This window comes from Crocodylus porosus, unplaced genomic scaffold (assembly GCF_001723895.1).
Source record: "Crocodylus porosus isolate Cpor-Errol unplaced genomic scaffold, CroPor_comp1, whole genome shotgun sequence".
Taxonomy (NCBI): domain Eukaryota; kingdom Metazoa; phylum Chordata; order Crocodylia; family Crocodylidae; genus Crocodylus; species Crocodylus porosus.
The window spans coordinates 87,230,198-87,257,606 of NW_017728906.1; the positions used below are offsets into that span (position 1 = coordinate 87,230,198).

Sequence of the window (27,409 nt, forward strand, 5' to 3'; positions counted from 1 at the left end):
TCCGAGACAAGTACTATCCTACAACGAAGTAGTGACACAGGCCAAAATGCACATGTAGATGGTGACGGGGGCTAGCTGGGACACGAGAGTGCTTGCCAACTAGCCCCACACTGAAACACCCTTGTGCCCCAGCCAGCCCCTCTGCAGCACGTTGAGCTGCTCCCCCTGGTTCAGTGTGCTGCAGTCCTGGGCACACATGTAAACACTGTGCTTGTGAGAAACTCCAGAACAAACTGTGCTGGAGTTTATTGCTATGTGCTAATTGCATGCGTAGATGCACCCAGTGAAAAGCAAAATAAGCGAGGGCAACCATCGACTGACCCGATAACTCTGAAACCATGTTGGAGAGAAAATCCCATATCTTACTACTTGTGATAGCAAGTTCTTGAGAAAAAATATGCATCCAACAATTAGTGAAACAATCAGCGGAAAGAATAAATTGCATGTATAAAAGGAATTATGTTTTTAATATATGTGCTATTCTATATGGTTGGACCACACTGAAAATGGACAGTTTCTAAGATCCACCAGATTGGTGTTCAGTGCCAGCATCTAAATGAAATTACACACCCAAAGATGTCAATATAATTTACTATAAGGAGAAAATGGAATGGACCCCCATAAGGTGTTGTATCTTCCATATACCACTAAATAGAAGATGTGAGATTTGGTTGTTTTGAAGAGAATAAGGATAAAAAACCACTTATCTATTTTACTTAATACCATTCTTTATTGCAGAATGGCTTGATCTTACGTATATTTAAGATATGATATTTAATCCTTTTTAACTGAACAAAGTAAAAATCACCACAAATATCTGGGCAAAAATTTTTCATTTTTTCTTTATTTTTCCTGTTTTTCAACAACACAAAGTCCAGTGGTATTTTGTTTAACAAAAATGCAACCTTTTGTTGAAAGTGTATACTTTTTGGGCTAATCTTTTTACAAGAAAAGTAACCGGAAATTTAGGAGGAACATATTGCTGCTGAGCTGAGATAGGAAGGGATGATGACAGTGAGGTAGAGGAAATTCCTGTAAAGGAAACAGACTCGCTCATTGCAAACTGCAAGAACTAACCACAATTCTTATCATGTATGTGAGGAGGATGTGAAGGTAAGATTGTTAGATATTTTTTCTTTCAAGTGAAACTTTATAAGCAGTTTTTATTATCTGCCCCCCCTCCATGTTTTATCTATGTTATAGGTTGATTAGCTTTATTTTTATTAAATATGTTATTTTTTAAATATTGCATTTAGTTCTTCTTCATGCACTGCGTACATTTTAGTAAATAGTGTTACTGAGTTTTCTAAATTTCACTTTTCTTTACATAGCAGCTAATCATCCTCTAGTAGTCCTTAGAATATGTTCTTGTTCTTCTTTACACTTATATAAATCAACTGAATTCAAGAAATCACAATGTTAACTGATGTAAGGAAAGAAACTGAGATTTAAGATGATAAACTAAGCTTGTGGCAGAAGCTGAACAGTAGCAGAACTAAATTTAATGCTCACAAAATAAATTGTCATTACTTTGGATCCAAGACATACATCCAATACATAAAATCAATGCTTAAATAAGGACATTATCTTGTAAGAAAAGGGAACTACAATATGATTTGTGTACTTTTCCCCTGCGTTGCTTTATCACAGGAAATAAAGAAAAGACCACCGTCATTTTTTTTCTGTGTGAAGTAGCTTCCATAGAACTCATTTGTATTTGAAATGATAGTAAATACAGGGATGATACTAGGTATTCCTTTGAACTTTTGGGAAACCTGACTAACAGGGTTTCTTGCCAGTAAAGTATTCTAGAGAAATATGTCCCTCTCCAGGAGATCTGTTAAAGAAGGATATGCTGATCTTAAAAGGAAGGGTTGATTAAAAAAAAAAAAAAATGGAAAATTTATTTTGTCTTCTGAATATCTTGTGTCTCCGTAGGGCATACTTTCATATATGCGTGTTCCTGCCACGCAGCGGCAAACCCCACATCAAAACAGGTAGCTCTTAAGGCTGTGTTTCCTACTGTTTAAAAAATATAGAAGCAACATTAGAAATATCCTAACCCCCTAGCTGCCTGTTAGTCTTTCTGGCTACAGTTTTCTGAATTCTGCTTGTATTGAGGCTAGCAGTTTGGGAGTGAGACTTGTACACTGTAGGTGAAAGAACCTAGGGAGAACAGGTAGCATGCACACTACCCCCCTGGCTACTGATTTCCAGTGGCATCTGACCTCATTTGGCAAAGCTCACAGTTTCACAGAGGGGCTATACGTTTAGACTTGATTTAAAAATGGGGATACATTCCCAAGAAACTTGTTCCTTTTCTTGCTAAAGAATTTTCAAAATCTATATTTTTTTCAGTCAACCCTAAATAAGTTCCATCAAGCTGTCTCCTATACTACGCAAATGATAGGACTGTTTTGTTTTGGTTCATTCTCCTCTCCAAATTCTCATTCAAGAGATGGTGTTATGGGATTATTTTCAGAAGAGTTTTCATCTGGAGGCATCTTATATTTTCAGGGCTATTTTAAGTTGTATGTATCACTCTTGCCATGCCCCGCTTTGTTTATTTAGATGTTTACCTTGCTCAGTCTACTTATGTAGTCCATGATCCTTGGAAAGTAGCATCTAACCAGTGAGACTGAAGCTGAATCATCTGATTTTTTGTAATTATAATATTTATTAATATTTATATTATAACAATAATATAAAACCAACCAAAACAATAAGAGTAATCAGATTCTGAGCCTCAAAAAATCTTTACTTCCTGGTTCCAGTAATCAGTACAGGAGGGTAATGGGTAAAAGCTCAATTTTTATTTAAAAATAGTCTATTCTCCTTTTCCTTGTGAAGAAGGCCTTGAAATATACTGGACTTACCAAATTCTAAGATGACTTTAAATGTAAGCTGATCCTTCAGTAATTAGAGTCCATGCATGGAAAATTTGTTTTAAAATCTCGATGTCTAGAATCTAATTATTGGAGTGTCAGACTTAAGTTTGTTCCCTAACACTGCAGCAGACAAGCAGCGATAGGGGAGCAGGTAGCAGGGGAGTCAAGAGGCATGCCCCCTGCCCTTCCCTCTGTTGCCTGTCCCCCAACTCCAGTACTTGCCACCCTCACTGCCTGTGCATCCTGCCCTTCACCCTCTCTTCTCTCCAACTTCTCCCCTGCTACTGCCGTTTTCCCCCTGCTACCACCTCTGCCTTTGCACCCTCCACACCACTGCCTGTCCACCCTACTGCTTACTTCCCTGGACCAGGGCACAGAGCATATGCTACTTCTGGTCCTCACCTGGCCACACAGCAGCAGTTGTGATGACAGCAGCTCCAGCCCTGGCCCCAGGTTTGGATTGGAGCCAGAGCTAGAGCCGGCCACTGCAGCATGGCCAGGTAGAAGCTGGAGCTAGCATGTGCTCCATGCCTTGAGCCATAATGGGGCCAGGGCCAGGGCCAGAACTGGAGAGTAGGCAGCAGCAGGGAACGAAGGTAGTGGGGAGGTGGGAGGGGAGCAGTTCCTGCAGGAGGGCAGTGGCTGAGGCTCCAGTTTTGTCTCCATGCTGAGGTTGGGGCTGAAGTTGGAGTTGCAGCAGCCTCCTGCCCCCTGCTTTTACTCAAGTCCAAGATGAGGCTCTTTCTCCCCCCACCGCCATGTTAAATGGGATAAAACCTTGTCTTGGATTTGAATAAATATGGTAAATAACTAAAACTAATAAGTAGAAAAGGAACAAACAGCTGGTTGCTATATTTGCATGAGGGAGACTGCAATCCTTTCTCAACATGCACACTTTTCAAGCAATATTAGTTTATTCAATTTGAGATGTAGCTTTCTTCTGCTTTCCAACGCCAAATTGGGTCTATGGTATGATCATGATGAAAATTATATGTTGTGATTTTTGGTGGCATAGAGGCTTTGCAAAAAATTTCCCAGTCTCATCCCAACACTGCTAACGCTGGCTTTGAGCAAACGTTATATAGAATTTATGATTCTTCCCTCACTGCTTTCTTTGAACATCAGAAAGGGACATCATCCTCTCTAGAATAATGTTAGAGAAAATCCCCTCTCAAACACAAGCAGGACCTTTGGGAAGAAGGGGAGGGTTTTGTAATGTAGCTGGTGAAACCTGGTAGAAGGAGTGAATCTCGTTGAGTTACTAGACAGTTGGTAAAAGTGTTTGTTGGTGTTTGGGAATGCATGTGGGTATGTGACATTACAAAGAGAAATAAAAAAGGCTGCCCTCAACTTAACAAAAAATACAGAAAAGTACTGCTGACGTAGCAATGACAAATACATAATGAAGTGTCTTTTAAATGAAGTTCTGACATAAGCACTATCGAACTTCTGTTTCACTGCATCTTCTGCCATAGTTGCCTTGCCTTCTGGAGGTCTTTTCTCCATTGGTGATAGGTAGTCCTGTTGTGTTATTCAGTCTAGCAGATGGCCCCTGTCCTGGCAGCTTCATGGTAACTCCTGAAATCCATACAAAATGAAGCAGTTGAACTGGAGCCAAGTTAGTATCAAAGATGGTGCGGAAAGAGAGAAGGGAAAAAATTACTTTTAACACTAAGAATAGATGATTCAAGGATATATTGGTCTATATTCAATTTGTGTTTTTTTGACTCAAATGCTCCATTGAACATTAAATAGTTGCCTGAAAGTGCAAAGTGTGAGTAAAGTTCATACTGGTGTAAAAAAACCAGGTGCTGTACTTCTGCCTTTTTGTGTGAGTGGTTTGCATGATGAACCCTCAGATCAAAGGTTCACCTATTGGACTTATTTTTCCAGGCTCAGTCAGTGTCTGTTATGCAGTTTTGCAAGTGTAATGTCACTTAGTGGTCAGTTGATTGGGTTAAGAAGAGTTAACATAGCAAAAAGGTCATGGAAGCTTAACTGAGTGAAGGCTCATGGTATCTGACCTGTCTTTACTGAGATCATGAATAGTGCATTTACAGCCTGCCCAACCAACACCCAGCTAGCTAGGGACCTACTTAATTCATGGTTTCGCAGATTTCACAGAAACCACAAAATCCAGGATAGTCTGCAAAATCAACAATAAAAAAACAATAAAAATAAAATGCTGGCTTTCCAGTGGGTGCCAATGGTCCTTGTTGCCATAGGGGAAGGTGGCAGCTGGCAGGGCAGTGTGAAGGGCAGCAGACAAGCAGATGGCTGCTGCCTCCTCCTCCCTCCCTCCTGGGGCCTCTCTGCCAATCGGCGCCAAAGGGTGGGATGGCACACAGGGCAGTCAGCAATCAAGGTTGTGGCTGCCCCCTCATCCGTCCTGCCCCCTGACGGGCAGGGCCTTATGAAGGGCAGCTAGCAATCAAGATAGATGACCCCCCCGCCCCGCCCCGCCCCAAGCTTCTGCCAGTTGGTGCTGAGTGGCCTGTGAAATGAGCTCTGTGCACCACAGGTGGGCCATGAAAAACCCTGTGTTTTGCCACAATAGGTCCCTACAGATAGCCACCGTGGCCACTGATAGATGTGGAAAACAAAACAAAACAGCATCTTACTGAAAGAGGAAGCATGTTAGTTCAACCCAGTTCTCCAGCATCTGTATAGCTCTCATGGTTCAGTGGGTTTTTTTGGCACTTTTATCTAAGGCTAAGTCAATCAGCTATTAGAAAAAATCGCCCAAAGCCCCTCCTGATCTGTACAGATGTTGAGTGAGCTGGGTCAAATGCCTCTTCTGGGCATGTGCTGCACTTAGTGCGGGGGTGTGCTAAGCTGAAGTAAAGCATCGTATTTCTTTTTTTTCATGTCCAAGCAGCCTATATAAATAAATGCTAATGAAAAAAGTAAATAAGAATTATGCTGAATGTCATGTTGGACATCTAGTGAGACTAATAGAATTATAGCAGCAAGGATTGGGAGACTCTTGGGCATACTGCCAACTTGCTTTACTGTGCTTTTTACTGTGTTGCTGCTGCAAACCTAGATTTCTATTTTGGTTCAGATAACTCCTCTTCTTGGAACTGGTCCAGGGGGAGCCTAGAAAGAAACAAACATTAATTTAGACACTGAATGTCACTTTACTGCTCATCTAGATAGGTGGTTTAAATGCAATCAAATAGCTGGTTTAGATGCAAACCCAGGAAATGTAAGGAAGATGGAAATACGGAAATGGAATTTATGCACTTGTAGAATTCACTGATAGCAAAGCAGTTCTGTAAGGTCATGTCTCCACTACATCTGAACATGCTGAGGATTACCGCAATAAAAACATGACCTGCCCATTTGCTCTTGTTCTGCATAACCCAAATACCCTCCGAAACATCATTTGGCATTGTCATCATTTGAAGCATGGAACCATAACAGAAAACTAAGAACTTGAGAACAGTGCTTTGTAGACCCTGGAAACATGTCAGCAAGTGGCTCTCTTACCTTTTTTGGCATTTGGTGCACATGGAGAATGCATAGCAGTAGCTGGGAAGGAAGCTGAAGGAAAACAGGCTATGGCTTATGTAAGTAGGCCGTTGAACCTTTCTAACAGTTCCTCTCATGTGGCAATGGGTGATAACCCAAAGAACTTGTAATCAGAGAGTCAGATCACAGGTTAATGTATGTGGGTATAATTTTAGTGGAACATTGAGTTGCATCAGCTAAAGACCAAGCCGTGGATGACTAATTCAGTGATTCTCAACCAGATCCTCTCAAGGGTGCCACTGGGTGCCATGAAATGTCAGCATGGTTAAGTATGCAAATGGGATTCACTCAATAAACAGCATTCACAAGAAAAGGAAAACAAAGTAACTTGTTTTTAAATCCAGTGATTTTCAAATAGGAATCCATAGTGTTAAAAACATTCTGAGCTGTTAAGGTCTTTCTGAGTTCTTTTGCAACAGAAAACTTGCTCTATTACTTTTCTGTGGTCAAAAAATGAGTGAAAACTTAGTTGGCATTGTCTGAGGGATGCCTTGCATCTAGAGAGGGGTACCTTAATTCTAAAAAGGTTGAGAACCTTTTTAGACGTGTCCAGACGAGCATGCACATGCCTGTTGCAGCACCTCAAAGCAGTCTGAGATGCCACAAGGGGTGGGGAGGGCAGCAGCGTGTGGCATGCAGCAGAAGACCCTCCCCCCCGTGGAGGGCAGGCAGCAACAGCAGCAGCCCAAGGCAGGAAGGGGTGTGGCCAGTTTACCCCCAAAAGCTTTGAGAATAAGCTAACAGCTAGTAATAGCCAGAGGCAGTAAGGGGTCTGGCCATCTTCTCCACAGAAGCTCCTGAGACCAAGCTTGCAGCAGCAGCCTGGGCTAGGAAGGGGCATGGCCAGGTTCCTCCCAGAGGCTGCTCTCCCAGAAGCTCCTGAGAGCAAGTAGCTCTGAGTTGCTTGTCAGAGCAGCTATTTATACAGGTGCTGGCCCCAGCCTCCAGCTCCCCCTGGCTGCAGATCTGGGAGGAGCTGGGCAGGGTCAGTTTGCCCCAGGTGGCACAACTTGCTCCACACCAAAGTGCATGTTCAGGCACACATGGTGTTGCAAAAATCCCTGGCACAAATTTGTGCTGTTCATGTGTGGATGCACCCCAATGGTTTAATCAGTGCTGGATTCATAATGGGGATTTCGTCAGGAGATCTTGTCTGCTTGAACTAAGCATGCAGCTACAGAAGTGATGCATTTGTAAAACTGACTCTCCATCTTTATTTCTATGTAGGGTGTGTTTAAATTAAGTTTTTGTATATATTTTCCACTTCCTAGTTGTGTACAGTGATATGTTTTAGAAACCCATTACAAGTTTCAACTTCTAAAAAAGAGCTGTCTCGGTGAAACAGCCCAGAATTTTTATTATTGCAGTTTTGTGTTTGGAATAGTAATTTAAAACCAGTGCCGGATTTAGGCACAAGCTATAGCGTAGGGCCTCACACTAAGAGGGGCCTCTAAGCATTGGCTGCTGGACCAGAAGTGACTGTGGACTGGCAAACCGCAGCCCTACAGAGCCAGGCGGAGAGGCCACAACTCCTCCTGCAGGACCTGCAGAAGCTGTGGTTGAGGTTTAGCCCACCCTCGCACCGGTGGGGTGGAAGTAAGTTTACCTGTGTTCTGCCTGAAATTCTGGCAACGGGACTCTGCAGTTTGCTGGCCACGGCTGCTTCCGGTCTGCAGTTTGCTGGGTCACGGCATGGAAAGTTTGAGAACCCCTAGTTAAGGGCCCCACCCTGTTATAATCCAGCCCTTTCTAAAACAATTACTTCCTAGTTTAGTCTAATGTGGATTATTGTTCAAAGCAAATGAGTGATTTTTCTTTTCTACAGCAAAGAAGATGCTATTTATGCAGAACCTCTCTGATTATCAACCGAAGTCCGAAAAGAAACCAATGCTTACTTTTTGCTGGATCCTGCTTTTATTGATCAGCAAAGCTGAGTTCAGCCTGTTGGGTAAGGGACTGTAGGCTTTCTGCTGTAAGGATCTAAACAGGGTTTATGTGGAAATTAGGTGCCAAAGGTCCAAAGAATAATTCAGACAGGATCTGCTTCAACAGGCCCAAAACTCCATAGGTGCCTAAGTTGATTTAGTGCCTCCATTTGGGCCTCAACAGTTCCCCAAGTCAATGTTTCCTAACCTTGTCCAGCCCAAGGCACACTTAATATTTTTTTAAGGCAGGGGCAGGCAATTATTTCAGGCGGAGGGCTGCTTACTGAGTTCTGGCAAGCCATTGAGGGTGGCATGACAGGCAGTCAGGGGCAGATAAATATTCATTTTCTAAATTTTTTAGGAGTCCCGTGGGCTGGATAGAATGGCCTGGTTGGCCACATCTGGCCCACGGGCCGCATTTTGCCCACCCTTGTGTTAAGGCATTCTCCATCCTCATACCTATTGCAGCTCATTGCCATAATAAAATTTCATGGCATACCTGTTCATTTCTGATGGCACACTTTTGTGCCACAGAACACTGGTTGGGAAACAGTGCCCTAAGTACCTACACTTTCAGATTCTGAGCACATTCAGAAGTGAGCTAGTTTGCTCACTGAGGCACCTGTCTTGTGGGGTGGTGAAGATCCCAGACAGATCTGACCTGTTATACATTCTAAGAGTGCACAGGTAATTCCAACTAGCATCATTCAACTAAAAACCCTGACTGGTTGTGGTAGCACTTATTGTTTGCACAATTGCCTAGTGGTTATAACATGTGCCCAGGTAGTCAGAGATCAGGGTTCTATCCCCTTCTTAGGCTGAGCAGACTCAAATCAATGTTTCTTACTTCTCAAGAAAGTAACTTACACCAGGTTGGGTAAGAGCAGCCTTAACTCCTCCTGTTGAAGTTGGGCCACTGAACACACGTAAGAATGCAGAGTGAGAGACCAAGGGGAAATGTGATTGTAGCCAATGATAAGGACACTTTCCTTGGGGAGAGGGAATTCTTCGTTTCAATTCCTGCTGCCAGGATGGTTTGCATGTTTTACATTAGATAGTCATTGAATGCCTCTTAGATGGGGTGAATAATGGTAAAGATGCTTTGAGTAAATCCATCCACAGTTCATGCTCATGAAGCAGAAGAAAGGACAACCTCTGTCATAGTGCTGTGACTTTGAAATAAATGTGCAGATAAAATCCAAAGAGTTGCAAGCTGTTAAGCTGTGTTTAAAGCAACTCCTCATCTGGTGACACTAGAATTATCTTTAGTAGACCTGTGCCAATCTAGTTTTATTGTTAAAAAGATAAAATTCCATTATGGAATATTCACAACTCTTTTTCTCCTTAATGAAGTTTTCCTGTGTTCTTGTTGGATTACTCTGATATTTTTGTTATCCTTCCTTTCAGGATGTCTTCACAAAGAATTTGAAAAGCATTACCGTGCAATTAATAATAAGGAAATGGTCTTACAATGCCCTGTACCATTTCAAAGCTACACCCACATTTTCAACAACTCACTTTTATATAAAAAGAAAGTTGTATGGTTCCGGCAACAAAAAGGAGAACTGCTGGAGGTTATTGGAAAGGAAAGCACTAATCCCACTCAAGAAGGGAATGCACTTTGGTTCAAACCAATACGAAATAATGACTCAGGAATATATTTTTGTAAGATAAGGTATACCACAATGAATTTTTCATTGATTTCTAAAATGCTCTTCTGGTATGATATCTTGAATATTTTAACTTGTTTTTCTTTCTTTTTTTCTGTGCTATGCAGGGAAGAAGTCTCATGTTTCAAAATTATCATAGAGGTTGAAGCAAAGAGTCAGGCAAGGTGTTTGGATTATGGGACAAATACACTGTCTCTCATCACTGGAAAGGGGGATTCAATTTCTTGTCCTGGGCTAAAATGTTACAGTCATTTAAACAGATCACAGGTGACATGGTTCAAGGTAACAGATGCTTCCTTCTAAGCACATTCAGAACAGAACCAGTGCAGTTACAATTCTAGGCTGAATTCTGGATTTACATACATTTGCTCACAACTTCTGCTATAGCCAATAGTAATTACACTTAACAATCTGAAGACAGAATTTTGATTTTCCTATATTTTAATGAGTTATAATTATGAGTTGAGTAGGAACTAGATTTTCCATTTCACCAGAAATATTATGATTTAGATTTTCTTTTTTTGGCTCCATACCAAAGCAGAATAGAAACAAACAAATCTAAAGTGTCCCATGCAACAAATATTTTGAGACTAATTTATTTGGGGTTCATAGAAATATTTTTTTTCTAAAATAGAAAAACTTCATATGTAAGAAAAAATGTAACAGTGAATTTTGCTTTGAAAAGTTTTTTTTGTTTAATGAAAGACTGACATCTATTAAAAAATGAATGAAAGATTGACATCTATTAAAAAATGTCCACACATGTCCAGATGCACAAGTCCATTGTTCCAATTCAAGTACCTGTGAAATAGTTGAGGTAAAATGTTTCACGGTAAAATGGCCTCCCAGAGGGGTGGCCAACCTGTGGCACACATGCCACAAGTGGCATGGGCAGCCTCTGTGTCTAGCACACAGCATTTGGGGAGGAGAACAAGGAGGACATCAGCAGATAGGATAGGGAGCAGAAAGCAGAGCACCAGATTGCAATACTGAAGTGAAAAAAAATAATTTAATGGATAGCAGAGGGGAAAAAGCCTATTAATAGATATACTACTTTGTATCATGGTCCTTATTCCATTTCAGGTTAATTGAAATTTTTTTTATGTATCTTTAATCCAGGAAAACTGATTGAAATGGAATGTAAAGTCCTACTTGGCTATGAAAGAGACTTCATGTATATATAAATAATATTACTTTTTCTTTGTTTTTTCTTTAGAATGGAAAATTACTAACAGAGAAGACATTTAGACTAAGTCTAAAACTTAAGGGTGATAAAATCAACTTGCTTACCATCTATGACAAAGATGCTGGTGTGTATGTATGTGATTACATGTTATTTGTCAATAATACCAGATGGACAGTGAGAACAGTAGTTAAAGTGAATGTCATTGGTGAGTAATATATCAACTCAAAATAATAAAATATCTGAATGCACATTTATTTTTGTCAGTAAGTTAGATCATCTTTTCTTTCCCAGAATGTTTGACTTTTACTTACATTTTCATGCTGAAAATCTAGCTATCACTCACCCTCTCGTGTGTTGTCCTCTACTGTAACTTACTTTTGTGACCAAGCCTTATCCCCTCCACAATTGCTGTTAGCAATTTGCCTCACTGTCTGAAGAAATATTTGAGAAACATTTGGGATAGGCTAAGAATGTTCAGACAGGCCATCGTTTTGATTAGCTGTTAATATTGATGGCCTTTGGAAAAGCCTTCAGTGTTCAGTGATAATATACACCATACTACTGTGCTGTAATCTAGAATAATGAATACAAGATCAGAATTCCTCTTGGATTTGCCATAAACTAAGATCTTTTCATTTCATATAATGTAGCAATAATCATCATTACAATTTATTATTCCTTCATTTTGCAGCACCAAATACCATCTATGCACCAAACATATTGTCTCCCAAGGGCGTGAAGATCCTTGAAGTAGAACTTGGTATGATGGATTTTGTTGTTGGTGGTGTTGTGGTTGTCTTTCTGGCCCAAAAGATTTGAATGGCATATCGATACGTTGTATGATAAATGCATTTTGTTCCCATGGTTTCCACTGTTTTATATAGATCACAAATCAATAAACTCAAATATCTTATTGGTAGTACATTCCTTTATTGTCATCAGTGGGGAAAATAGACACTTCTTTGTATTACAGTCCTTATTCCATTTCAGGTTAATAGAGACTTCTCTGCATGTCATTTTTTGTGTTTTTTTTTTAATCCAGGAAAACCATTTGAAATGGAATGCAAAGTCCAATTTGGCTATGAAAGAGACTTCATACCTATGATAACATGGAGCAGACACAGCCAAGAAGGAAAAAGTGAGGAACTTGAACAGAAGCAAATAAGGTGAACAAATAAAATGCCTTGAATAAAGTGTAAATAAATGACAAAAATCTTCCATAACTGCTACTTCTAATATGTTCTCATCTGAAGACAATGGAAGAGCACTAACAAATATCAGTTACTTTAAGAAAATTCTATTGACTAGCACTGAAGATTTTTATACTTGCATACACATATTACACATTAATGTGTGGGTGTATAAGATGCACACAGTCATGTATACATGTGCAAGGTACATACATAAATTCACACACATTTCTTTACTTTCTAACATATTTATGTGTATTCATGCTGTATTACATATATGTATAGATATGGGTGTGTGTCTATATTAAAAGAACATTAAGGGTGCATCTACACATGATGCTTCATTGCCATAACAACACACTATGGTGATGTAGTATTTGTAGGCATCTATACATAACAAGCGGCTACATTGCTGTAGCAATGTGCTCGCTCTGATATAGTGCACTGCTATGGTGAAGTAGCTGCTAAAAATAACCATGTGCTGCATGTACGATATAGTATCGGCTATTACAGTGCTGTGATTTAGTACTTCCAAAAGTACTTCCTAAATCACAGCACCATAACAACATCACTATAGTGGCATGTGTAGATGCACCCTAAGGTTGCAAAGTCACATGAAAAGGCAGAATTAATATTGCCTATGCAACCTTAATTCGTGTGCAGTATGATCTCATCTTTAATTCATAGAGTCATAGAAGTTAGGGGCTGGAAGGGACCTCGCAAGATCATCAGGTCCATCCTCCCGATCTAAGGCAGGAAAGACTGCTGAGGTCAGATGACTCTAGCAAGGTGTGCATACAGTTGTCCAGGGGAGGTGACTGTACCACCTCTGGAGGGAGTCTGTTCCAGACTCTGGACACACAAACTGTAAAGTTTTTCCTTATGTCTAATTTGAAGTCATCTGCTATCAGTTTATGGCCATTATTCTTTTTAGTCTTCCCCTGGGGTGCCTTGGTGAACAGATGTTCACCACTTATTTACTTAAAGGCTGCCACCAAGTCCCCCCCGAGTCTTCTCTTTTCCAGGCTGGACAGTCACATGTCCTTCAGCCTCTCCTCATGCGGTCTATTCTCCAGACCTCTAATCGTTCATATGGCCCTCCTTTGGACTCTTTCCAGCTTCTCAACATCCCTCCTGAGATGTGGCATCCAGAACTGGACACAGTTCTTCAGCTGCCACCTTACCAATGCTGAGTAGAGCAGGAGGATGACATCCTTAGTCTTGCTTGTGATGCATCAGTTGATGCATGCTAGGGTGTTGTTTGTTTTGCTGACTGTAGCATTACATTGGTGGCTCATGTCCATTTTCCAGTTGATCATGACGCCCAGGTCTCTTTCATTTGTGCTGCTGGCTAGTGTAGCACCACTGAGCCTGTATGTATGTTGTGGATTATTTCTCCCCAGGTGGAGCACTTTACATTTCTTGGTGTTAAACATCATTAGGTTTAGATCCACTTACTTTACAAGCCTGTCCAGGTCAGCCTGTATCCTCAGCCTGTCTTCCAGCATGACTGTACTCCCCTAAAACTTGGTATTTTCCGTGAACTTCGCCAATATGCTTTCCACACCTGTATCCAAATCATTGATGAAAATGTTGAAAAGCATTGGTCTGAATACTGAGCCTTGGGGGACACCACTGGTCACCTTTTACAATGTTGACTTGGTTCCGTCTATTAACACTCTCTGGGTTCAAGCTCAAAGCCAGTTTCCCAGCCACCAGACCATTAAGTTGTTGAGGCCGCACTTTCTCAATTTAACCATGAGGACATTGTGGGAGACCAAGTCAAAGGCCTTTATGAAATCCAAGTATATGATGTTGACCCCATCTCCCTTATCCAGGTGGTGAGATACCTGATGGTAGAAGAAGATGAGGCTGGTTGGGCATGACCTGCCTCTAACACAGCCATGTTGGCTGTCTTTTAGAATACTGCCTTCTGTTAGCCTATCGCCGATGGATTCTTTGATAAATTTTTCCAGGATTTTTCCAGGGTTTGAGATCAGACTAATTGGCCTATAATTCCCTGAGTTCTCCTTCCTTCATTTCTTGAAGATAGAGACCACACTGACCCTCTTCCAGTCTTCTGGGACCTCACTGGATTGCCATGAGTTTTCAAATAGCTTTGCCATCAGTTGTGCAATGACTTAGCCAGTTCTTTAAGCACTATTGGGTGTAGGTCAGTTGGTCCTGCTGAATTGTAAATATCCAGCCTCTCTAGATATTCCCTCATAGAGTCTTTGCTGATTGTAGGTGGGTGATCATCCCTACCTTGTCCATCCTGCTTCCTGTCAGGCAAGTTAAAATCCTTGGTCTGGTGGAATACCGATGTGAAGTATTTATTTAGGAGTTTGGTTTTCTCTTGAGTGTCAGTTGTCAGCTGATCGATCGGGTTTAGTAAGGGTCCTACATTTCCCACCCCCCTTTTTTCTGCTTCCAAAGTATCTAAAGAAGGACTTTTTATTGCCTTTGATTCCTGTTGAGTTTGTATTTGGTTTTTGCCTTTGCTTTTCTAATCTGCACCCTACAGGTGCAGGCCATTCCTGTGTACTCCTCCTTGGGGGTAATTCCCAGCTTTCATCTCTTATAGGCTTTCTCCTTTTGTTTTCAAGATCTCCATGACCTCTCTATTGAGCCAGGAGGGTCTCTGAGCCCTTTTGCTACCTTTCTTATGAACAGGAATGAACCTCCTGTGTGCTCCATCGGATCATGGTCCCACAGGGCCTTATCCATCAATCTCCTAAGCCTGTAGAAGTCAGCTTTCCTAAAATAATGGATGGTGAAAGTGATCATCTCATGGTCACTGTCACCTAGTTTACCCTCAGTCCTCAGGTTATCCACTAGATCATCCTCTTTGTCCAAAACCAAATCCAGGAGTGCCTTTTCCCTGGTTGGCCCATATACTTCTGGAGTCAAATAGAGCTTCTCAGTACAAGTGAGGAAGCTAAATGACCATTCGGGTTCAGATCTAGCTGAGTGCTCTTCCCATGAGATGTCTGGATAATTATATGATCACATATTATGTTTTCCCTGCCTTATGCAGTAGTTTTTAAATGCCTCTTCCATGAGGTCCTTTTCTTCTCCTTAAATTCCCTGTCTCATGTGTGTCTACATCTTCTAGTTTGTACAACGAATGTGGTGAAGGTGACATTCTACACAACCTTGACTAATAGCCATGACAATCTATTCTGTGCATTGAATAAAGACCAGGTCCTTTGGACCTTGATGGTATCAAATTCTTAAAATGGACCCTTTATGTGTGATATTACACATTATTAAGTAGCCTTCATTTTAGGTTGAAAAGACAACATTAATTCAGGCATTTCCTAATTTTTTACTGCTTGACTTTGCAACAGTATTAACAATGTTGTTGTTTTAAAGTGGATTTAATGTGTAATTTCACAGGATTTTAGAAAAATGAAATGATCAAAAAAACACTATTACATAGCATTGTATTGGTGCTGATATGTTCATCAGCAGGGTTGGAATCTTATGATCTACTGCTTGCAGCTCAGTCATTTGAGTTACAAGCATAATGGATAGCAATAGTGGGGTGCCATTCTCTGACAGCCAGAACTGGAGATGGATTGGATATCTTTTACAGTAGAATTCAGAGCTATTTGCTTCCAGCTGTGGTGTGGTGAGACTCAGAAATACAGGCTCTTGGAGGGAACAGTTCCCCAGCCTTGTCTATCTGTTTTCCCCCAGATTAATTATTCATGTCCCATCCTCTAATGCAAGGGTGGGCAAAATGGTGGATTCAGCTGGTTGCCAGGCTCCATTTCCCAGCAGTCCCTGCCTGCATCACTACATCCGGTTTTCATAGAGACTTCAGCAGTGGCAGGGACGTGACAGTGTGGGGCCAGGGCTTCCATGGAGACTGGCCCCAGCAGCACTGGCAGGGCACGCAGGCAGTCAGGGAACTGCTCTGGGGCTGGGGGTGGGATCTTGCGGCAGTGGCAGCATGATCTGGAGGCAGGTCAGAGCCATGATCTGCTGCCTACATGCTCCTCCCTGGGGACAGGGCCAAACTAATCCTTTAGTGGGCCCTAGGCAAACAAATTCATGGGCTCCTACTTAATATGTAATTTATATTACTCGTTTCACTTAATAATTATAATATGTAAAATAAGCACAACTGGGCCCCTTCTTCACTTAAGACCCTAGGCACGTGCCTAATTTGCCTATGCATTGATTTGGCCCTGCCCAGGGCATGCAGGCAGTGGATTGCCGTTCTGCCCTGACTCCAGGCCATGCTGTCACTGCTGAAAGGTCCTGGTCCTGGAGCAGCTCCCTGCTCAGCCACGTGCTCAGCCAGTGCTGCTGGGGCTGGTCTCCATTGAAACCTTGACCCAGCCCCAGTCCTGGGGCCTCCATGGAAACTGGCTGCAGTGACATGAGCAGGGGCTGCAGAGAAATGGAGGATGGGCCAGTCTTTGCCCACCCCTGCTCTAATGTGTCTCTGAGTTGCATCTCATTTCTATCACTTATCTTGTTCTGGTTTCATTACCTTTGATTACGCTGTCCTAGTTTCTTCTTCTCAATGTTCTTGTCCCATTCCACGACTCCTGGCCCATGTATTCCCAGTTTGGCCCTCTGGACTACCCCTGGTTAGTGTCCCGGATGCCTTCACATATACATTATCTGCTTATTCCCTCCCATTCTTAATCTGTTCCTCCATCCAGTTCCACCCTCTCTGTCTAACTGTCGCTTCTTATCCAACTTTACTAGCCCTTCTGAAAAACAAGGTATACTGGCTCAAGTGGAGCACCTTATTATACAGGTATTATGCCATAAAGCTTTCATTTCCCAAGATAAACAGAGTACTCTGAATGGAGTAGTTCAGACATCTCTTCACAGCACACTATTGTGCTGTGTAGATACACCCATCTCACATTTCCCTTATGGCTATCTCCAGTGTACCAGTTGAAATCTTCAGCATGAAAAAAATCAGTCCGCTTACTGGCATTATATTGGTATTTATGGAGATCATCATAAGACCAGAAAAACATTTCCTGGTATGGCACCTGTACCTACTGAGGCTTTTGCTAACTTCACATCTTATAAAGGTCTCATAAAACAAAAGAACACAGTCCCTTCAGTTTAGGTAGGTTCATAAGGATATGCATAAACATGAGTACAAGTCAACTGGATATTTTGCCTAATCAGTAGTGCTTTTTCTTAACATAAGTATCTTAACATGAGAATGTAACATCATCATCATGACCTCAGATGGAAGTTTCATATGAGGCATTTCATACGAATGCAGAAAACATTGCCACCTCTTAATTGGTCTAATCAAGGGCTTCTATGAATTATTATTATTTTCCTGTTTAGGGATCAGAAAAATGAATTAGTGGGAGAAACAGTTATTCATATAGCCAAGCTGAGGGAAGTAACTGAAAGGGACCTCAACAGCAACTTCACATGTATTGCTCAGAATTCTGTGGGAAAGTCTACAGGAGTGATCAAGCTAAAAAGAAAGGAAAAAGGTAAATTTTTTCCTCATTTCTCCTTATCAACACTTCTATTTACCTTTCAGTCAGTCTCAGGGGTTCCTTAAAGCTGAGTGGAAAAAATGCTTCTAAGGACATATCACCACTAACAGGAATGTGTGTTTCCCAAGGGACAACTAGCAGTGGTACACAATTGTATTACTGCTAGTTGTCCCCATGCGTGCCCTTGCATGTGCACCTTGGTGTGAACAAATTGCTCTGGGTTGGGGAGGCTGGGGCCAGCAACTGGGCTGGCCTCAGCAGCTTTACCTGGTCTCCTGGGCATCAGCGGCAGTGATATGGGTGCATGGAGCCTGGCCAGCACCCAGATCTTGGCTCTGGTTGGCCAGGCTCCAGTTTCTGATGGTGCACACTGCAGCCATGTGCACTGCCCCACTTCTTTCTGCCATGTTTTTTTTTAGATACTGGGATTTCCCAGCACCTAATTTTGCTGCCAGGCTGCAAATAGGCAGCATGGCAAGCAGGTTCACCAGAACAAACTGCACGTTCCCGTTTCATGGAGATGTGGACCAAAAGTTAGGAGGGTGTTTCATACAAATAAGTAAGGACCTACTAAATTCACGGCAGAAATGGGCTGTGCAGCCACCCCTTTAATCTTGCAGGTTTCCCCATGCCTCCCCCACTGCTGATTGGCGGAGGGACCCTGCCTGCTCAGTCCTGATTGGCAGGGTAGCAAAAACCAGTTTTCAATATGATGCTGGTTTTGCCTCCTGGCCAGTCAGCAACAAACAGCAAGACCAGTGCAGCCCCTCACCCAGTCAGCTCTGTGGAGGAGTGGGGTACATGGGGGGACCTGCAAGATTAAAGGAGCTGCTGCACAGCTTATTTCTGAGTTTAATAGGTTCTTACCAATAAGTCTCCCCTCTGAAGAAATGGAGTGTCTTGAGGACTGCAGGAGACTAAGTGGAAGAAGAAGGGAAGGGTGGGAGGGAGGAGGGATAACTGTGGGTAGAGAGGTGTGGTTCTTGTAAGTAGCAGAGGGATTTATAAGTGGTTGAAAGTACTGTGTTCCCTTAAACATAACAGCATTATTCAAGATTCAGGATTTTTAGTACACTTTTCTTATTCTTAGTGTGTCTAGCTCAGACAGTTGATCATAATTGGTGTGAAACTGGCAGACTTCTGGTAATTTCAGCAGAGGTCAAAGACTGAACAAATATGAGAGTGAACCTATCCTCACATTCCGAAAAGGGCTTCCTCTTATTCTCACTGAAAAAACATTGGTGGAGAAGTGTATAAAATTTGCAGATTCTTTCCCTGTGCTTTATAGTACCTGTTTGGTGGACAACTTTTGGAGCTGTTAATCAGACAGTTTTCAAGGCTACTAAATGCCTGTAGATTGTTTTTCATGAATGCTAAAATTGTTTGCATTATACCGGTCTGCACTGGCACAGGCTGAGGACCAACTAGCTAAGTAGAAAAGGACCTGAGGGTTACAGTGGAAAATAAAATATATGTCAACATTGTGCCCTTGTTGCAAAGAAGGCTAATGGCATACTGGGCTGCATCAGAACTGGAGTACACTGGAGTATTGTGCCTAGTCCCCCACTACACAAAGGATGTAGACAAATTACAGAGAATCCAGCAGATGACAACAAAATGGTGAGGGGGCTTGGGCACATGACCAGTGAAGAGAAGCTGAGAGACTGAGCTTATTTAGTCTGGAGAAGAGAAGACTGAAGGGGGCAACCTTTGACTACATGAAGGGTGTTTCCAAAGAGAATGGAGCTCAACTGTCCTCAGTGGTGGCAGGTGACAAAACAAGGAGTAATAATCTCAAGTTACACCAAGGGAAGTTTAGGTTAGGTATTAGAAAGAACTTTTGTACGGGGAGGGTAGTGAAGCACTGGAACAGGCTACCCAGAGAGATCGTCGAATCTCCATCCTTCGATGTTTCTATAACTTGGCTAGACGAAGCCTTGGCTGGGATGATCTAGTTGGGGCTGGTCCTGCTTTGAGCAGGGAGTTAGATTAGATGACCTCCTGAGGTCCCTTCCAACCCTAATTTTCTGTGATTCTATGATGGATTTGCTTTTTACGTAAGTAGGGAGACACTAGATGTCCTTCTGCATGGGAATTCTACATACTCAGAGAGAGGTAGTTAGCTGTGCTAGTCTGAAGTTAGGTAGTCTATACGGTGCAAATCAGCCCTGTCTTTCGTACAGTTCTATGTACTTACATGACTTCTAGAGGCAGCTTAAGTCGCAGTGTTCAGATATGAACTTGGATCCCATTCCAGACTTCTCTTTGTGTCCGGTTTGCCATTTTATGGGTCCATAAATTAGATGGGCATGTGGCATGTTGCATTTATGGTACGATTAACATGTTAATCATGCCAGAAATATAAAGTGTGCCAGGGACCTCAGTCCCATGTCTAGTGTTAGCATTTCTTGCAAATGTCAATATTTTGGAAATCTTGAATTTTGATAGCATTAAATTTATTTTTTCAGTGCATTTCTTATACATCTTATCTGGTCTGATTTCAATGTTACTTGGACTCCTTGTGAGCAGTGCTTTTATTTATCTGCATTGGATTGAAATAGTCCTGATGTACCGAAATTACCTGGTCAAGGATGAAACTATAGGAGGTAAGAAAAACAGAACCAGGGTATGATGTTATTTTATTTCATTTTTTCTAGTGCCATCTGAAATGCTGGCTAGCAGTTTTATGCTTTAAATCATCTGCTGTCTGTGGGCCTGATCCAGATGCCTGTAAAGGCAATGTGGGGCTTCCTATTAGCTCCCGATTCCAGTAAGTGTTGGATCAGGATTTTAGAAAAGCTGGAAAATATAAGGGAAATGCATATTAAATGACTGACATCTTGCCACAACAGCCCTAATTCAACCATGGAAGAGTAGGAGATAGATTTCTCAGTATTGTTCAGTGACAGCGGTGAAGTGTCGTTGGTTATTTAATAAGAGTATCCTATAATAATTTTCAGTCTTAGTCTGTGATAAAACCTGAGGACTAGAAATGCATGTGTGTGCAGAGCTGGGTCAGGTTTTGTAGATTCTAATTTCTTTTCTTATCTAATTAAAACAGTTTCTCCAAAAGGTGGTGATGTGTTCCTTTTGGTTACTCGGCAAATCAACCTAGAAGGGTACTTGCAGGAAATCTTTAAAAAGTCATCTTAAAAAATAAGCAGAATGTGTTGATCATAAATCAGTATGATCAGTTTTAATTCTATTGTTTAATATTTTTATTGCAGTAATGGTAAGAGGCTTTGGCCAAGTAAAGTCTGTGCAGTTTTAAGTCTTGTGAAGATATATAGTAAATGATAGTTTAGCTTCACAAAACCTAAAATATAATTTGGTATATTGGGGTGGAGTGCCCTGAAGGTATCTTATCAAAGATACTTTTCTAGCAATAATAACAACCATTACAAATTACTTGTGATTGTGTAACAGGCCTGCCAAACTGGGGAAATAACTGTAGTAAAACAATTCCTTTCCTTTTTAAGAAAACAAGATGTAAAAGTTTTAAATGAGCCCCAAGTCAACCTCCATATCTGTGAGCCTAAATTTGTATGCTTGAACACTTTCTGGAGCTTGCTTGTCTGAATAGGCTAAGTCTGGATGAAGTTGTACAAACTGTAGTTGCACACATACGTTTCCATTAGTACTTACTGAGCGTTAGGCTCATCCAAGATTCCACTAGATACCCATTGCCCAGGGCAGATGATTACAAAATCATTACCTCTTACACAGTGCTCAAACCTGCAATGTATTGAGCACTCTTGTCCAGTTCAGCAAAGATCTTAAACATGCTTAACTTTCAATATATGAGAGATTCCAAAGACTTTTGTGAAGTCAACATCTTTCAGGACTGAACGCACAGTAAGTATTACTGTTCTGAGCACTAGTTTATGTAGTCTTTTCACAGCTCTCTCCAGTTGTCCCATGACCCACCTGACCACATGTAATCTTTACCCTGTTCAACTTTTTACAAAAATGGCTCAGCTTTAAAATGGAAATATCTGTTAATTTCTTAAATATAATTAGCATACAGCTAAAATGGATGCCACCTAGACTCCTAGAACTTTCTCAAAGCCCTGGGAAAGGTGGTGTCTGGATTTGAAATCCACAGGTCATATGTCATTCTTTAATGGGAAAGAACCTGCATAAAAAAACTGGATGGCCCTGAAGCTTTGAAACAATGCTTAGATCCAGGCCTGAATTTTATATCTTGCACTCATTTTGCACATTCAGTTGAATAAGCTACAAACTGTGTATAATGGTAATTTAGCATTAACTGAAATTGTTGGTACTTTAGAAATACATTAGCCAGATAAGATTAGCTACAGGGTTTTAAAAAAAATCATTTAAATTTAATTGTAGATCACAAAGAGTTTGATGCTTTTGTGTCGTATGCGAAAATGAACTCCTTTGAAAGTTATTCCAGTTTTGTCAATGAGGAACAATTTGCCCTGGATGTTCTTCCAGAGGTGTTAGAGAAGAAACATGGATATAAACTGTGTCTCCTTGAAAGAGATATTCTTCCAGGAGGAGGTAAGTTCCTGCCTAACTGGTGAAAATGTGATAAGAATCCTCCAAATGGTTTTAATTTTCAAAAAAACATATTCATCAAGGATTCAATGATACTGTGTATTGTGTGATTTGATTATGGAGTTTCAGCTCATATGGGGTGGATCCAGAGGGGATTCTGTGGCATGGTCTCAACCCCTGCTCCTCCTCCCCCCACCACTCCCTTTCAGACCATGGTGAAGCAGCAGCAGCCAGGGACTTTTAATTCCCCCAATCAGGTAAGAATTTTGCCCCTCCTTCCCTTCATGCCCTCCCATTTCTATTCCCCTTCCCCACATGTCAGTGCCACTGTCTCTGGCTGCTTTGGGGGTGTGGAGAACTCCAGAGCTGCTCTTGCTCCAATCTGCCCACCTCACATGGGGAGCCAGGCTCGGCTTGGGACAGCAACAGTGGTGTCAGCAGGTGGGTTCCTCCTCTTTGCCCAATCCTGCCAGGCCAAGAGTGGGTCCATTGCCACCAGTGATGCTAAAACCAGCTCCCTATGCAGCCCAGCTGGAGAAAAGCAGGAGCAGCTCTGGGGCTTCTCCCAGGGCAGACAGGTAGAGCAGCAGCAATGGCTGGAGAAGGAAAGGTATGTGCCACAGAGCATGGAGAGAAACAAAGGGAGAACCAAGAGAAAGGAGGGGTGGAATTCTGTACCTCTGTACTGCCTGTTGCTCTTTCTGCACACCCCTTTACAAAGTGACAAAAAGTAAAAAATCATAACAATATATTCTATCACAAAAATATTTTGAAATATTTAATGTTGATGTTATTTTTACAACTTTACGTTATAATTTATAATAATGTAACACTCAATCTGTTTTTACTTTTCTGTACTTAATATGCCTATCAGCAATGAGATGTGAAATAGGTATAATACAGATGGAAAAGAGTCTTGGTGTAATCCTTCATCCTTGCTTGACTCCAGGTCTGATAATGAACCATTATCCGAGGCATTGCTTAGGACAGTTTCTGTCATTTCATCATGAAGGAGTCTGACGGCAGCACATTTTAACGGGCATCCAGATCTTATCTTTGATAAAGCTCTATCTTTGATAGCGGCTCTCTGATTGAATCAAAGACCTTAATCAGGTCAATGAAGGCCATGTAAAGATCTCAGTGTTGCTTGTGGCACTTCTTCTGCAGCTAAAAAATCACATCTACTGTACCTGAGTGACCTGAAAACACATGGGGATATGGGTAGAAACTACTCAGTGAGGAAGGTCAGTCTATTGAGGAGAAAGCAGGCAAGGATTTACCCAGCTATGGGTACAATACCACAATAATATCTACAATATATTCTATCTCCTTCCTTGAATATTTTAATGATTTTTGGCATCTGTCAGGACATTGGGAATCTGTCTGCATTACCAGGTTTTCCAAATAACAGTGCAGTTTGTGAAGAGAAGCTCTCTCACCTTGCTTATAAATTTCAGCTGGTATTCCATCAGGACTACACACTTTGTTATTTTCATGTACTGAATGGCTTCTAAGGCCTCTTGATAAACTGGTGGATTTGCAAGGTAGTCCTAATGGGGTGTTGTGGAATGGCTTCAGTAATGTTGTCTTCGACCTAAGAATCCCAGTTCAGGAGCTCTTGCAATTGCTCTTCCCACTATGTCTTGATGATGGAGCTGTCTTTAAAGAGTGTTATTCCATCCTTGGATCTTAGAGAGAGGTCTTCTTGTGTGCTTGGGCCACAGGTGGCTTTGGTTATGCTGAAGAATCTCCACAGAGCATGGCAAATTTTCGAATCTCTTTTGCTTTGTCCTCCCACTACTTGTTCTTTCACTTTTGAATTTTCCTCTGGCTTTACTGTGGTTATAACTGTCTTGCTTCTGTTTGGAGTTCATGTCGTGCTGCCATATTTTGAAGGCTCCCCTGATTTGTCACTGAGCGCTTGAATTTCCCTATCATTCTCATCAAACTAGTCTTGATGTTTCTTTATTGGAGAAGCCTAGGAATTCTTTGCATGCCAGTAGCTTTCTTGAGGCTCTCCTACTGGTTAATGGCATGAAGATCATCAAGGAGGTTGGAGATGATCACTTTTAAATGCTCAATATTGAACCTCTTTCTTGATAGCTTCTTTTGTTTATGCTTTTGTTATTGCGCAATGCAAATGGACACGATAATCTGTATCAGGCAATGATCTGTTCACCCTTCTGCTCAAAAAAGGAAGTCAAACAAAATAAGCTCAGAAATTTTGACCAAACTTAATATTGGCATAGATTGACACAACTCCATTGATCTCTTTGGCCCATAATAAATATCTCTGAAGATACGCTACATAATTTCAATTTGTAAACAAATTAAAGAGATAAAGCATTTGCCCAACAATTTTCCAAATGTCCGTATAGTTGGTTCTGCCAATTTTCAAAGGTAATGTATTTTCAAACTTTCCAAAATTCATGGGAGAAAATAGGGGAGGACAAGTCACCTAAAGTAGAAATCCATGGGGAAATCTGACAGCTCAGGCAGACTCAGATTAATTTTGAGCTGACTCAACCAAAACACCTGACTTAGCTCCACAAAAAAGTTTTGGCTCATTTTCCTGATTATTAATTTAAGTAATATGAACCTTTTAATGAAAAAAACTATTCTTTCCAAAAGAACAGAACAGAAAACTTTGTTCAACTCTAGTCACTTCCAATCTGTATCTATTAAAGAATCTGGAGTATCTGTCACAAAAGTCAGGATACTAGCTCAGGTGACACTGCCAAATGTGCTTAAACAATGACTTCTTAAATTCTCCTGTGATTTCATGTGTCTTCTTCTTTTCTTGCCTTGAATTAAGGGGTTCACCTGTGTATAACAGCTGCTGAGTTGTGCTCAAATGCTGGATGCATTTCCAACATTGTTAATATGATTCCTCTAAGTTTATATTTGGTTTTTGAAAATGCATAAAGAGCCGATTGGATAAGTAATACATTTCTAATCCCTACTTCTTCTTTTTTTCAGCTTATACTGATGATGTTGTAACTGCTATTAAACAAAGCAGACGAGCTATAATTATTTTGAGCCCCAGCTATGTCAATGGACCAAGCATTTTTGAACTGCAGGCAGCTGTGAGCTGTGCCTTAGAAGATAGCAGAATAAAACTGGTTTTAATTAAGTTCCAGGCTTTCCAAGAGCCAGATTATTTACCTCCAGTGGTGAAGAAAGCTCTTCGGATTTTACCAGTGATTACCTGGAAGCCTTCTAACTGGAATACTGCAAACAAAAAATTCTGGAAAAATATACAATATTATATGCCGGTGAAAAATACTGAAGGGTTGGGGAAAAAACAAACTAAAGGTTTCCTCCAGAGGTTATTCAGCATGGATTATTAATAGTGTAAATACCACTGAAGAAAGCCAGCAGATTTAGAAGAACTTCTTATATCAGCAGACCACTAATATAAGATGTGGTTGTCATCTGACTCATTGATAAATCACTACAAAATAAAGTGAAAAGAACTCTAATGATGAGACAGGCAAAAAGCCATTAGTGAAAATGTATGGCACTTAACACAGCTGTGATATGGACTTGTCTTTAATGTATATATATTCAGATATATAATATTTATTTGTTTTAAGCTCATGTCCATAAATCCTACAGGGGGTGAACTCCCACCATGTTGTTAAATGCTGTACAAACATGAAGTAAAACAGTATGCTAGAGGAGCTAGCACTCCATGATGTCCTCAGAAAGCCAGATCTTGATTTAGAGGTAATTTGCACTGACGTTTGGGCTTTCTTTATGTGGAAGAAGCTAAAACTAAATCCGTAGAGATGGGATCTCTTGAAGTATACTCAGCATTTGCCTAGCTCTGTTGTATTAAAAGTCAATGGCCAAACTCCTGTTGACTTAATTGGAGTACGAATGGACAAATGCTGAGCATATTTGAAAGGTTTAACATTTCCCAAATAGACTGGGTAACACCTGGACTTGAATGAAGACAAGCTTACTGAAGCTTAGTTCAGATAAAGGGAGGGAAAACTTGTAGGTTGGGGGAAGCAGCTAGAAAATATTCTAGGAAATCCTCAGCACTCAGGAATAAGCTTCTCCCATTCTACAGATAGGGAGAATCCCAATCTCTGATCCACATACAACTGTTTGTTGAAAACTCAGTAAGGAGAATTTCCTGGAGTCTTCCTATCCGTAGAATCACCCATGGGTGAATCTAGGATTTTGAAAAGGGAGTCAGACATGGGGCACATCCAGATCAGCGAACATGTGCAGTATGCAGCACCGCAGACTCGTCTGCAGTGCTACACATCACATGTGCAGGCATTCCCTCACTGCTGATTTGCGGTGGGGGTGGGGGAGGCAATCCTCATGCCAAATAAATCCGTGCTGGAAAAAAAGCAGGGTGGTGCAGTATGTGCTGCCTGAAATCAGAGCCTGGCTGGCCAGAGCCACACTCGGGTTGCCACTGCTGGAGTCCTGGGAGGTCCCCAGGACCTGGTAATACTGCTGGGGCCAGCCCAGGTGCCCCCTACTTCATCCAGGGCAACTTGCTGTGTGCCAGAGTATGCATGCACAGGCATTCCCCAGGGACAAGTAGCAGCGGCAAAAGCTATTTGTCCCTCAGGAAACATGTGCTCGCATATCTGGACTTACCCACAAATTTTTTACAGCACCAACTGGGTCAAATTAGATAGTAATATGGAATTGGGTATTAACATCTTACTGAAAATACTGGAGCTTGTACCACCTCACTGACATTTCCCTTTATACACTGAACAAGAGCAGAGACCAGCTGGAACGCTATTTTATGGTATCTGAACCCAGGCAGCCCGATCATTCTTTGAGTGAGGGAAAGAAAGTTCTAACAAGTGTAAAATATTTTACTTATGTGGACACATACATATCATATTGAATTGATTCCCCTGTTCACCAGTCCCCCGAACTTGATAGGTACTATTGGTGGGCAGCAGCCAATATACAGTCAATCAGTTGCATAGTGCCGATAAGGCCATATACAAAAGACCCTTTTG

The 27,409-nt window shown here is 41.3% G+C and overlaps 1 protein-coding gene across 2 annotated transcripts; it reads left to right on the forward strand.

Annotated features, from left to right (window-relative positions):
* The first annotated feature begins 1,048 nt into the window (after nucleotides 1-1,048).
* Nucleotides 1,049-26,832, forward strand: IL18RAP (interleukin 18 receptor accessory protein). 2 transcript variants are annotated; one of them, XM_019529564.1, is made up of 11 exons: nucleotides 1,049-1,113; nucleotides 8,248-8,370; nucleotides 9,755-10,022; nucleotides 10,125-10,299; nucleotides 11,234-11,408; nucleotides 11,895-11,963; nucleotides 12,246-12,369; nucleotides 17,725-17,879; nucleotides 20,354-20,491; nucleotides 22,242-22,412; nucleotides 25,389-26,832. In XM_019529564.1, exons 2-11 carry the CDS (start codon nucleotides 8,256-8,258, stop codon nucleotides 25,757-25,759), a joined length of 1,761 nt encoding a protein of 586 aa, XP_019385109.1. In that variant the 5' UTR covers nucleotides 1,049-1,113; nucleotides 8,248-8,255; the 3' UTR covers nucleotides 25,760-26,832. The 2 variants fall into 2 exon arrangements, with proteins under 2 accessions (XP_019385109.1, XP_019385110.1); XM_019529565.1 differs by lacking the exon at nucleotides 1,049-1,113 and adding an exon at nucleotides 1,943-1,997.
* The last annotated feature ends 577 nt before the right edge of the window (nucleotides 26,833-27,409 follow it).

Bases quoted from the DNA above. Each gene is read 5' to 3' on its own strand.
- IL18RAP (XM_019529564.1), top strand. From the start codon at position 8,256: ATGCTATTTATGCAGAACCTCTCTGATTATCAACCGAAGTCCGAAAAG. The intron at 10,300-11,233 runs GTAACAGATGCT...TTTTTTCTTTAG, and splicing joins CACAGGTGACATGGTTCAAG to AATGGAAAATTACTAACAGA. The intron at 20,492-22,241 runs GTAAGAAAAACA...ATTTAATTGTAG, and splicing joins CAAGGATGAAACTATAGGAG to ATCACAAAGAGTTTGATGCT.